Raw genomic sequence first — 13,342 nt, forward strand, 5'->3', positions numbered from 1 at the left:
TAATTATAATTTTTCATTAGCATTCACTTATATTTTTATTTTAATTTTATAATTTTAAATTAATTAAAATTTATAAATATTAAATACAATTTTTTTGTCAAATACATATAGAAAAATATTATTCTTGTAAATGTAAAGTCTTACTCATGCATGCCGTGAATCTCTTTTTAAATATTTAGATAGTATAATCATCTCTGAGTATATATGATGTAAACTATTACGAATAACTCAAAATACCTCTAAACCGTTTTGTTATTTGAATTTTTTTTTTTGGATTTAATTAAAATACACTGACAGTGTAAAAGGATTTTACACCGTCAGTTAATGTTATACGTTGGATATTGAAATAAGTTTGACTTTTATTTTAAAAATCTATAAAATAATGCAAACGGGTGATGGTGATGAATCTTTTTACCCTGACAGTGCATAGTAATTAATCTCATACCTAAAATACTGTATTTAATGCAAAATGCAATGAAAATTGATTACATGAGGTAAAACACAAGCTGCAAAGGTGTACACGAGTATTAGCACCCCTCACATCCATGGTACTCCATGGGAACCATCTAGGATGTTTGCGCTTGAATGAATGTTGTTTATCGAAATGTTTGCTTGCCAAAGGATTGCGGAGTGGAGATAGATTTTAAATTAGTGTGCTCGCCAAGGATTGGGTCCTCGTGCCTACGTATGCCCACTTGTTGAAGTGAGAAATCAGAGCCCCGTAGTTCGTGGGTTTAAAATATTTGTGTGTTTTGTTGATTTGATTACCTTGAAGAAGGGTTTTCGATTGTGTCGCCATAAGGCTCAAACAAAAGGTTTGAATGTGTTGAATTGTTTTTAAGTTTTGAGAAAGGGGTTATTGATTTCAGATTGCACTAAAGACTATGGATAAAGGTGAATACCTCGAACTACCAAGCCAAACGTCCTGTGTTCGAAGCATTCAGAATGAGTGTAGGAAAACTCCATTCTCATCCCTTCTTTACCACTTAAGGCTCGTGGCGTACAATCCTAATCGTATTTATTATGTTTTTGAATTTTTGATTTAAGAAAAGACTGCTTGATGTTGGATCAAGGATTTGCTTATTGATTTTGATTTGAAAAAAGACCGTTTGACGTTGGATCAAAGGTTTGCTTATTGATTGCAAAAGAGTGATTGCTCATAATGCCTAAGGAATATATATCAAACAATAAGAAAGAGAAAGCGAGTAAAAGCATACATCGAAAAGGGGAGGGGTACATGTAAAGTACAAGGGAGTGCAGGAAATAAAAGTAATTTATTGAAAATATAGACAAATCGTTTGAATCATTTCTCAAGAACGTGCAAAAATCAGCGGGTAAAAAGTTTCAAAATTAAAATTGCAGACACCAGTATTATTAATCTACGGTTCACGTAATTTAACCTGGTGTGCTCATCAAATTTTTAGGTGACCGTTTCGGCTACGTTTTGACCCGCCTGAGTCTGTTAACCGGTGAAAATTTATTTCAAAATTTAAAGAAACAATGTATTTTTTTCAATAAGTATATTTTGTGCTGATCATTTTAGTGCATCCGATTTAATTTTTCAAGCAAATTTTCGCCCCGACTTTTATTCATTTTTAGTCGTTTTAATTTTGTTCTTTCGTCAAAATAGTCAGATTAAATAAATAGAATTTCCCATGTTATCATTTTTATTTTATCATGATTATTTTAAAAGTTGTGAATTTTATTTGATTCAATTGATTGAAATTGATTAAGTCATCTAAAAACAACATTATAGGCATTTTAATTTATTTAAATAGTGTGTGCTTCTTGGTGTGTTTCTTTGATTCGATCCAGACCATCAATTCAAATTAATCAATGGTTCATGTTAAGCAATCCACACTTATCCTAGTTTATCCAATCAAAATTTAGGATTTAATAGTAAATAATTAATAAATAAAAAATAATAATTGTTGAGTGGCTGACACGTTACCACTCCTTAATAATACCTCTCTCTCTCTTCTTCCAACGGTAACAAAAAATAATATTAAAAAAAGAAAAGAAAAAGTAATAAGGTCTCCCATCTCTCACTGGCGGCTTCAAGGGGACGAAAAAGAGAAAATAATAAAAGAAAAAGAGGTGGTCGTTTCCCTTCTTCCTTAAGACCCATTTTTTCTCTCACACGGAACCTCTCTCTCTAGAAAAAAAGAATGAAAAGAAAAAATTAAAGAAAGTTCATCTCTCTCTCCATTTTTTCCGTCGTCCACCGTTCGTCCATAACTTTCGACCGCCACTGCGAAACCTCCATTAAACCACCAACCCTCAAAACAACTCCGACGTCCGCACTTCCCTCAATCTGTCGCCCAAACGCCGCGACGCCGTCTTCACCCTTCGCCGCTCACCAACACACCGAACAACCACTTCCGACCACGAACCAACAACCAAACGTTGTGTTGAAATTTAGAAATATATAACTATTGTGTTGAAGTTTAGAAATATAATTACTGTGTTGAAGTTTAGACATACATTATTACTATGTTTAATCTTTATATATATATATATATATATATATATATATATATATATATATATATATATATATATATATATATATATATATATATATATATATATAATATATATATATATATATATATATATATATATATATATATATATATATATAATATATATATATATATATATATATATATATATATATATATATATATATATATATATATATATATATATATATATATATATATATATATATATATTGCGTTGAAATTTAGAAATATATAGTTACTCTGTCCAAAGTTAAATTTAAATATAAATATATACTATTGTGTTTAAATTTAAACATAAATATATACTATTGTGCTTAAGTTTAAATATAAACATTATTATTGTGTAAATATAAATATTCAGTTTTGTATATATTGATACTATTTTGATTTGAGTAGATATATGTATTTCACTTTGCTTTATTAATTACTATTGTTTTATTTTGTTAGTTTAATTAATTAATTAATTAATTTTAATTAATAATTGGATTATTAGATTTTTGGTTATAGATTTTAGCTAGACTTTGTTGTTAGTTTTTGAACATTGTAATAATGCAAATAAAATTGGTTTACCGTTGGGTTACGTCACTCGATCCGCGGATTCGACGTTTATATGTCGGTATACCGCTAAAATCTTCGATACATCAATATGATATTTTTACCGTGTTATAATCTTGCGTATGACATTACTCATGTTGTCCTTGCGTATAAACCGGTTTTTGAGCACATTATCGTTTTTTAATCAACATTGTCACTTAATCCATCTTCTTTTAATTAATTAATTAATTAATTAATTAAATTTTTGGTTAATTAGTTTAATTTTGATTAATCGATTTTAATTAACTTGATTATTTGATTTAGTTAAATAATTTTGATAATTAATCTTAGTTAACTTAATAAACCGATTTAACCAGATTCTAATAAATTAATTTTGATAATTAATTATTGATCGACTTATTTCACCACCATTTCAATCATTCTCAAGCTAAGCCCATTCAATTCAAAACCATTGTTAAACCACTAAAATCACACAATTCTTGATTTAACCTCAAGCCCGTTTTCCATACCCTTGTAAGTCGATTGCTTTTAGCATCTCCATTAACCTCACATAGCTTAATCAATTAGATGATTGATTCACTAAATAAAATTTGATTTACTAAACGAACACAAATTTAAAACCTCGATCCAATGTCGAGTATTTTCTTTCAAACTCAATCGAAATACCCAATCACAATCAAACACCATTTCGTTTGGAAATAAAAAGGGGGATGACTTTGAGTTTTCAATTCCTCTCCTCGATTATTTGAATACGAGTTATCTTACACGGTTAATCAAATGGTCATTATTTCTAATCCACTTAAGCATAAATTAAATCAAACATTCTTACAATGAATAAAAATGAAATAGGGGATGGTTTTAAGCCTTTAACTCCTCCCCTCGATTGTTTGAATACGAGTTTTCTTACTCGGTCAGTTAAACACTCGTCATTTCTTTACAAACTTCTAAACCCAGATTAAATCAAATTATTTTCATAATAAGAAATGAAAAGGGAGATGACTTTGAGTTTTCAACTTCTCTCCTCAATTGCTTGAATACGAGTTCTCTTACTCGGTCAGTCGAGCAATTGTCATTTTTCCACAAACATACAACTTAATCAAATCATTTTTATAACAAACCATACGAAAAGGGAGATGGTCTTGAGCCTTCGATGAGTTGTCTTACTCAGCCATTCAAGTACTTGTCGTCTATTCTAAAAATACATCAACCATACGTAAACTTATTTTCATAACCACTCAGATGAAAGAGAAAGTGGTCTAGAGTCTTCTATTTCCTTTCCCGATTATTAGGATACGAGTTGTCTTAGTCTTATATCTGAGTATTCGTCATCCATTCAAAACACCTTAATTATTACCAAATCCTTCCTATAATTAAGGATGAAAAAGAAAGTGGTATAGAGTCTTCTATTCCCTTTCCCGACTATTAGGATACGAGTTGTCTTACTCGACTATCTGAGTAATCGTCATCCAACCAAAAATATCTTAACCTGTCAAGTTTATCCTTTCTCGCCCTCGTGCGATCGAAACCAGTCAAACAAAACATCCAACATATTAATCCAACTTGTCACCCTCGTGTGATCAAAACTCTTTTCAGAAAGAACACTGTTTAATCCTTTCTAATGTGCACAACAAACTAGTGCTTAAGCCTCCGCCGAGAGTAGACAAGTCAACGTTTAGCCTTTAGAACGCGATCTAAATAGTTGTTCGGTAAAAGACACCAACCAACCGTAGTTTCCTGAACTACGAATGCTCTGACTTCCTTATTGCACTGTAAGGATATGTAGGCACGAGATTGCGAGATCTTGGCGAGCACACTAATAAAAAACCTCCCCTTTCCCTTTCTGAGGTTCTCATCTATTTCTATTTTCAATATATTTATAACCCAAAGATAACAAACAAACATAAACTAACACTCGAAACGCAAATTGAACTAAAAGGCTCCCGTTGAGTACAACGGACGTGAGGGGTGCTAATACCTTCCCCTTGCGTAATCAACTTCCGAACCCGAATATGGTTGCGACGACCATTATTCTTATTTTTGTAAGATTTTATCGATATTTTCCTATCCCTTCATTGAGATAAATAAAGTTCGGTGGCGACTCTGTTCCAACATAATTTTTTTTCGCGACCATCGCGAAGAATCGTATTTTTCGAGATGTGACAGATGGCGACTCTGCTGGGGACTAGCTCCATGCAAAAGAGAGTGAAGCCTAATTTAGTTAAGTTTTTGTATTGTGTGTTAATCTTGTTTGTTTGTTTGTTATTTATTCTGTCATAATTATTGTCTGGTGTTTTATTGGTTATGTATTATTGGGGTTCTCTGATTGGTGGTACTTTGTGAGATAGGCTCTCTACCCAAGTTTGAGAAAAACCGTAATTTTAAGTTGGTGGTTGCGTAGTGGACGTGATGCGTGCTTTTCGCAAGTATACGAACGCGTCAGAGTAATATAAAAAATTGTCGAATCCACAGAGACCAAGTGTCAATCTATCGTTATCTATTGTTATGATGCTTATCTTAGGTAATCAAAATAGGGGTTTTTAAAGTGTGCAATGAAAAGTAAAGTGTTGAATAAAGTTCAATTAATAAAGACAATATCGAATGTAATTCACATAATCAATTAATAATCCAAGTACTTGCTAATAGAACTACTTATGGGCAGTGTTTTCTACTTTAAAAAGAACCAATTTAACAGGAACTGTCGCTTTCACGTATTCAGTATTCAGAACCGAGTTGTACTCCCTAATCAAACCCTCTTATTGTCACTTATAAAAAGGCGCGCATTGCGTTAGAGTTGTAAACCTATTTTTAAGAAATATAGTATCTTGACTAAGTTGAAAAGTATTTAAACCTGAATTTCTTAACCAAAAGAGGTTCTCACGAACCAGACTCTAAACTTATAAACGCGTCCGAAAATAGTTTTAAAATCTCTTTTCTTCTTAAGTTAAAAACTCCTAATGAACTAAACAAAGCGCTTTCGCTGTTTTTGAAATAGTTAAAAACAATTAAGTTTAAATAGACGTTGGACGACTTTCGATCTTACCCAACAGAAATTAAGTGCGGGAAAATTTAAGTTGAAAGTTAAAATAACCCTTAAGTGTTTCTACGAACAATTGTACGGATTATCGGTTCAATTACGATCCTTACATTCTAACCTTATAGATTTAGTTAGACATGGTAAAGTAAAAGTGCATTAAAATAAATAAAAGTAATGCTAGTGCGGAAAGTAAATAAAAGTAGTGCGAGTTAAATAATCCCTTTCTTTCTACAAATAAATTATTCAAATAAAAAATATATAATCATTTATTTTGAATTTATCTTTACAAATGAATTATTCAAATAAAGAATCAATCCTAATTTCATAACTTTTTTCTAATTTTTTTGACTGATAAACTAACTTAAATACAATTTATGTAAAGTCCATTACTTATGCAACATAACTTCAATTTATTATAATTATTGATATTAAATAGATAGTTCTTTATCATAAAGGTAATGTAACATTAATTTTTATGGACTTAATTATTTTTATTAATATATTTTTTTTTAACCAACTTAATTACATGACTAATAGTAATTTTATTTATTTGAGTCAACTTAATCTCACAACTTAATTTTGAACCAACATGTGAAAAAAAATTGTCTGATGATTCAAACCAAAGACCATATATATACTTTACCAACTTACCCACTAAATTCTTGTAAATAAAATTTTCATATTATCCATTAAATCTATTTTTCTTTAAAAATAAATAAAAATTTTGTCTAAATAACTCATTTATACCGTTGTTATTTATTTGACGATGATATCACTTGTTCAACCTTATTTGTTCTATAGTTTTTGTAAACAAAACAATCAAAATATGATAAGTTATTCTTTCTAAACCAATAAAAAATCCTCAAAATTTGTTTTTCTAAAATATTCCCTCTACAAAATTCTAGCATATCTTCACTTTGATTCATATATATACTACTCTTTTGGTTTGATTCATATATATACTACTCTTTTGTTTCTCTTCACAATATATAACTACAATTCTGTCTTTCTCTTTTACTTAACAAGAAAGTAATCAATTATAATTTCATATCTATCAAAATCATAAGAAAGAAATCAATTATTGGTTCATATCTATCCAAATCATAATGGTTTAGTTACAATTTATATGAGAAAAAGATAAGCTTCTTTCCATATGGGGCTGATATTGGTTATTCACATTACTAGTTGAATCGTAAAAGATTATGGCTAGTAAGTTATTAATAGAGAAACCTCATTCATTAAAATAATTTCATCAATCTAGAAAACTAAAGTGATTTTAGTGTTTTGGACCGTTTTAAATGGGTGTCACGTGGTTTAAAATAATTTGATCAATCTGATTCTTTTTTGTTATTTAATCAATATAATTGGATTGTTTTAAATAACTACATAAAATATAAATTTTACATTTATTATTTGAAAATTTAAATTTGAGGGAAAAAATTAGAGAAAAATAAATGAGAGATGTATACTTGTTAATAAAAATTAAAACTAAGACTTGGTATGTAATGAATGTTTCTAAGTGGTAAAATGATTGAATTTTGCATTGAGGAGCGTAATTCTATTTCATATATATATATATATATATATATATATATTTCTACAGCCTTTTGAAAAGATAAATTAATGCATTGAAGAAAAAGAAAGAAAGAAAAATGCATTGAATAAGTAAAAGATTGTTGCATCTATAAAACAAAAATGCAAAACTACCGAAAAAGTGGGGGAAAAAAGGTGTAAAATTAAAAATTGAAGGTTCAAATTGAGAAATATATAATAAGAATATTGGTAAATTTCAAAAGTTCAAAGCACATGTGCATCTCCTCGCAACATAGTAGTCATGGCAAAGGGATTTGTTTCATTTTGCCATTAATTTAGTGTGGGACGGAATAAGAATTTAAACTTGCACTCTCTAATGTATTTGTTTCGTCCTATTTTTTTTGGACTTTTACCGACATCGACATTTTTTATATTTAAAATTACAGTGCTCGCACCCTGCCCTACCTTCACTTTTACTACGGAGCGGGCCAAAATTTTAGATATGCATCCTCTATTAGGGGATTTCTTATGGCACCCTAAGTCCTTCTACCGCACCATGTAAATTTTCACAAATGTCCCCTGTTTTCGGAGATGCATCTCCAGATGCACTCAAATATAAGTTAACGTTTAAATGATTTCGAAGATGCATCTCTAGGCAGTCAAATGTAAGTGAACGTTAAAATATTCTGGAGATGCATCTCTAAAATATTTTGGAGCATAAGTCGCGGCAGACTCTTTTCCTTCCTCATTTCACAGTTTTCACAAACCTCTCTCAAAGCACTTCTCTACATTCCAATCAAATTTCATCAAAAAAGACTCAAAGGAACTCAAGAGAACATCAAACTTCATCTATAACATCATCCAATTTCATCAAACATCAATTTCAAGTAAGTTTTTTGAGTTTTTGGTAAATGTTTGACTTTTGATGTAAATGAGTAAAAATCAATGATTAGGTGTAGAAATGAGTAGAAATCACATCTAACATAGTTTAGACATAGTGTATTTGTTATTTGTTAGCTGAAAATGGTGATCAGAACAAATTTTTTTGACCTTGCATATGATGTTGTTGACATCAGGTTTCACCCTTGCCATCTCTTACAGATGATGTTGTTGAACTGGTCCCACCTCCTAGTGATGATGTTGCTGATCCAGTGCCACCTCCGGAGTGTGAGGATGTTGCGGATGCTGAGTCATAGGCTTTTGGAGGAGGTCCATTTGATTTGTCCTTATTGCCTCTAAATCCAGACCATACTGCCAGACATATCTAGGACGAAGAGATATCATTTTTGACATTAGTTGGATTCTTTATTTTTTTAACGTAAACTTTTGACATTGATTGATTATTCTTGACATTGATTATTTTTTAACAAATTTCAGGAGCCTGATCCCCATAAATTTGTTAACCACGGGAGGAAGATTATTGTCTTGCCTCAGCAGAAGGAGAATTAGTTTGAGTCTGTTGTGTCCTTATCTGGCCTGGTGGGCTTGTGCATGGTCGATTACACTATGATCAACCACGTAATGCTTAATGCATTCATGGAGAGATGACACTCCGAGACCTCGTCGTTTCATCTCCCGCATGGTGAGATATTTATCACACTGGATGAAGTCTCGTGTTTGTTACATCTTCCGATCACGGGGATATTCCTCGATCATGAGAGGATTAACAAAGACGAGGAAGTGGATATGATAATAGAGCATATGGGGGATGATCTACAGAAGGAGATGAAGGAGGTGGATAAGACCAAGGGTGCTCATGTTAGATTTGAGTTCCCGAATAAGAACTATGTGGTTGAGATCCAAAGAGCATTGCAGGTTGATGTGATCATGAACAGGTGGTGGTCCATAGATCGCGTGCATTGAGAGCATACCTTCTTTTTTTAGTTGGCACTACTATTTTTGTGGACAAGAATGCCACTTATACTGACGTCGTCTACCTACAGTATTTTGTGGATCTCGAGCAAATCCATGAGTATAATCGGGGGGCGACTTGCTTGGTCTACATGTATTTCCGAAGTTGAGAGAGGGTAGTATGTAGAAGACGAAGCGGGTCACTGGCAGCGTGACACTACTGACGGTAATAATTATTGATCTTTGATTTTTTTTTTCATTTCATAATTGCAAAGTCATTACCGATGATTAGTGTGTTCCAAACTTTTTTATTTCAGACTTGGATCCTCCAGCACTTCCCGCGCATCTCTGGTTGGGTGAGTGTGTCTGAGTATACTGAGGATATGTCACATGCTACTGCTTTTATACCGCTCAGAGGGAACCATACGACCGAGCCTTTCATAATCTATCTTAATTGTTTGGTGGTTGAGGACATGCGCTTCAACAACTGTGTTGATCACCGTCAGACGCGACCATTTGACAAGATAGTGTTATACTCTGAATGGTTGGCCTGCAGATCGCGTCTCACTGCTCCTCATCTGCCCAAGCGCGTCATGCAACAATTCGACTATGTTCAAATCATTCTCAGTCACCCTGTTGTCTCTGCTCCTCCTGCCTTGACACGTAGACAGATAAAGGAAATATTTCATGATTACGAGAGTCATCTGATATCGGAGGAGACACGGGTTACCATAGCTGAGAGTTATTGGAGCTATGTAGAGGGGTACATTAGATGGTTTTTCAGGGTGTCGCATTCGTACATGGTGCATGCTGCTATATAAGGAGCAGACTCAGCTAGATCATACTGATGATGTCTTGTCTAGGTATCGTCGCATATTGGAGATTGTGCAACAGACATTGACGAGGATATCTTTCTTGAGGGATTTGATGTCAGGCGAACCCTAGATGTCATCATAACGGATGCACATGAGACATTATTGTACCGGAGACATCGTCGGAGGATATGGGGGATTGATGGCCAAGAAGGTAGATGAGAATGAGGAGGTAGAAGAGAGATTGTCACACACAATAGTAGTCTGTTATTATTTGGTTGTAGTAGTATGATTTATACTTTATTTTGACGATCTTACTACATTATTGATTTCAATTATAAATATATATATATATATATATATATATATATATATATATATATATATATATATATATATATATATATATATATATATATATATATATAACATTTTTCATCCATTCGTTTATTTATTTATTTTCGATGGTAACTTTTAAGGCATAACCTATATTGATGAGAAATGCATGAGGAAGAGCTTGGAAACACCAATCCATTCTCCATCCTTTAATACTTGAAGACCAGATATGTCATCTTGGAGTAAAATGGTGATGAGGTAAGCATCATAGTGCTTGAGTAAACCAAGGGTTAAATTTGGATTAGGACATGATGGATAATGATCAGCAGAGATAATCAAGGATCCGCTAAGATCGTCCTCAAAATATCCATACTCTAGACCAAGTCCTTCACTAATCAAATTCATGATCCTAGAACCCAACTCCTTAATTTTAACTGAAAAATCTCCAACATATTTTCTGCAAGAAAATATCTGTTAGAATTTTTATATAAGGACAGGTGTAAATCAGGTGACAATATCACAATTGAAAGGTGTTAATTCTGTAATAAAAATTTAAATTTAAGTTATTACAAACTCGCATTCTCTTGTCACGAACTAAAATCAAATCTAATTATATTTAGGGTAATAATTAAAATAATGAAGATCAGAGAGAGGAAGAGATAGAAATACAACTGATATAAATAAAAGACTGAAATGTAAAGATATAAAGAAAAAAAGAAATGCACTTGACCGATAAAAATGAGTTTTTCACAAAATATTTTACATTGGCTAATTCTCAAATCAAATGAAAAGTTTTATACCACATTAATCTCGGAATCAAATAGAAGTTTTTGAAATTCTCCTCTATTATGCCCTCCTCGTTTTCCCCTATATTTTGCAGGCTTTTGAATGCCCGTACAAAATTGCCCTGTCTCTTGCGTCATGTTTCAGCTTGTGCTGTAAAACCAGCTCAATAGACAGTTTTGTAGGGAATTCAACCACCAAACTAAGAAAAAAAAGAAAACAGCCTAGCTTTAAGACAATAACTGATTTAGACAAAAGATTACTAAGGTTAAAAATGACAAACATAACATGAAGAGTCCAAACTGAGGCATAGTACAAAAGTTCCCCAAAAATAAACAACTACACAAATCATTGCAAATACGAAGAATCGAAGGGAAAAAAACACACAAAACATTGCTAAAGAATCCCATTATGATCTTAAAGGAATTGATCTCTCTGCTTAGTCACGAACAAGAGAGTTAATCAAAATAGCAGCCTCATCCGCTGTTGGAGCCGCATCATCTGGTCCAAACAAGATAGTGAAAAAATTATTAAGTATATTTACTTAGTATAAAATTTTGCAAAAAGGCCCTTATAGTTTTAACATTTTGTAGTTTTTACCTGGGATTGAAGTAGGCAAATGAGAAACAATGTCATGAATAAAACCTCCACCGCCACTGCCACCGCCACCATTAACTTCATTCTCTGTCTTCAATCTTTTATTCTTCTCATCAGCTTTGATTTCTTCATCTTCCTTTTCCACCACACCTTGTTCATTTTTTTCACTTCTATGAAAGAGATTAGAAACAAGGTTGTTGATAACCCCTTTTCTTCCACCACCGCCATTGAGATCAACCTCTTTCTCAAACACCCCATTTCCACCTCCATCTTGAGGAGTAGTAAATTTCTCAATTCTTGGACTCAAAGGAGTTATAAGAGTAGAGATAAAGTTGTTAATAACACCTCCACCACCACTACCACCACCATTAGTGTCTTTGTCTTTCACCTTTTCAACTTGTTGTGTTTGAGGAACTTCAGTTACACCGTCTTCCATAGCACCTAATTATGTTGTGGCTTGTTGTGAATCTTGTTCTTTCAAACTACATAGATAATCACTATATAGAATACTAATATTAATAATTTAATAGAAACTAATATAATTACACGAACTTCAAAGCTATTGTCACCAACAATTTATTAAGCCAATAAAGTTGAGAGAATGCAGAGTTAAAGGGGTTTGTATAGGATACGACTCTTGACACGAAGCTAGGTCGGTGGGATAAAGAAAGTGAAGTCGTTGGACTATGTAGCCACCTTGCTCTCATTTACTCATCGGTGTACTATTCTATATTCTTTTTAATAGCTGCACTATTCTCTCAATTTTTATCTTTATAACGAGAATAAGTGAGATAGACTTATAACCTACAAAAGTTTGAAAATGGTAAGACTAGGGGAAATGAAGATGTTCCTATATGTCTCTCCAATAAAAGTCCACAAAAGAAAAAAATGAGACGGTATAAACATAGTCGAAGTTGTGATTTTAAAAAATTATTTTATCCCGCATTAAAGATAAGGATGGGCGGATCGGTAAACACTTCACATTTTAAGTCTAAAAATATAAAATGTATGTTAATGCCCGTGTCTGCAAAAGTTCGAAAAAAACGGGACGGAACGGGGTAAATAAATTAGAAAGTGCAAATCTAAACTTTTGACTAGTTCCGCACTAAAGTGCGGTCAAAATGACCATGTCCAACGAGACATACCCGTTTTGTGACCTCTAGGTAAAACTATAGATTTTTGAAAGGATAAATCGGTTGATCCCACTCCTTTCAACATCCTATATTTATTGTTGTTTCTACATTGCTCCTTAGTTTTTGTTTAAAGTTTTTGAGATGAGGTGGTGGATTGATGTAACAACCCGTATAATATAT

The 13,342-nt window shown here is 32.3% G+C and overlaps 2 protein-coding genes across 2 annotated transcripts; both read right to left on the minus strand.

Moving 5' to 3' along the window:
* Positions 1 to 10,799: 10,799 nt before the first annotated feature.
* On the minus strand, positions 10,800 to 11,572 carry LOC127131074 (1-aminocyclopropane-1-carboxylate oxidase homolog). The gene is made up of 2 exons (XM_051060013.1): positions 11,450 to 11,572; positions 10,800 to 11,120 (listed from the first exon to the last, which is right to left on the minus strand). The coding sequence occupies exons 1-2, from the start codon at positions 11,570 to 11,572 to the stop codon at positions 10,800 to 10,802; spliced, it is 444 nt and encodes a 147-aa protein (XP_050915970.1).
* Positions 11,573 to 11,675: 103 nt separating this feature from the next.
* Positions 11,676 to 12,763, minus strand: LOC127127412 (uncharacterized). The gene is made up of 2 exons (XM_051056593.1): positions 12,033 to 12,763; positions 11,676 to 11,933 (listed from the first exon to the last, which is right to left on the minus strand). The coding sequence occupies exons 1-2, from the start codon at positions 12,463 to 12,465 to the stop codon at positions 11,872 to 11,874; spliced, it is 495 nt and encodes a 164-aa protein (XP_050912550.1). The 5' UTR covers positions 12,466 to 12,763; the 3' UTR covers positions 11,676 to 11,871.
* Positions 12,764 to 13,342: the final 579 nt, after the last annotated feature.

This window comes from Lathyrus oleraceus, chromosome 3 (assembly GCF_024323335.1).
Source record: "Lathyrus oleraceus cultivar Zhongwan6 chromosome 3, CAAS_Psat_ZW6_1.0, whole genome shotgun sequence".
In the NCBI taxonomy this organism is placed as follows: Eukaryota; Viridiplantae; Streptophyta; class Magnoliopsida; order Fabales; family Fabaceae; genus Lathyrus; species Lathyrus oleraceus.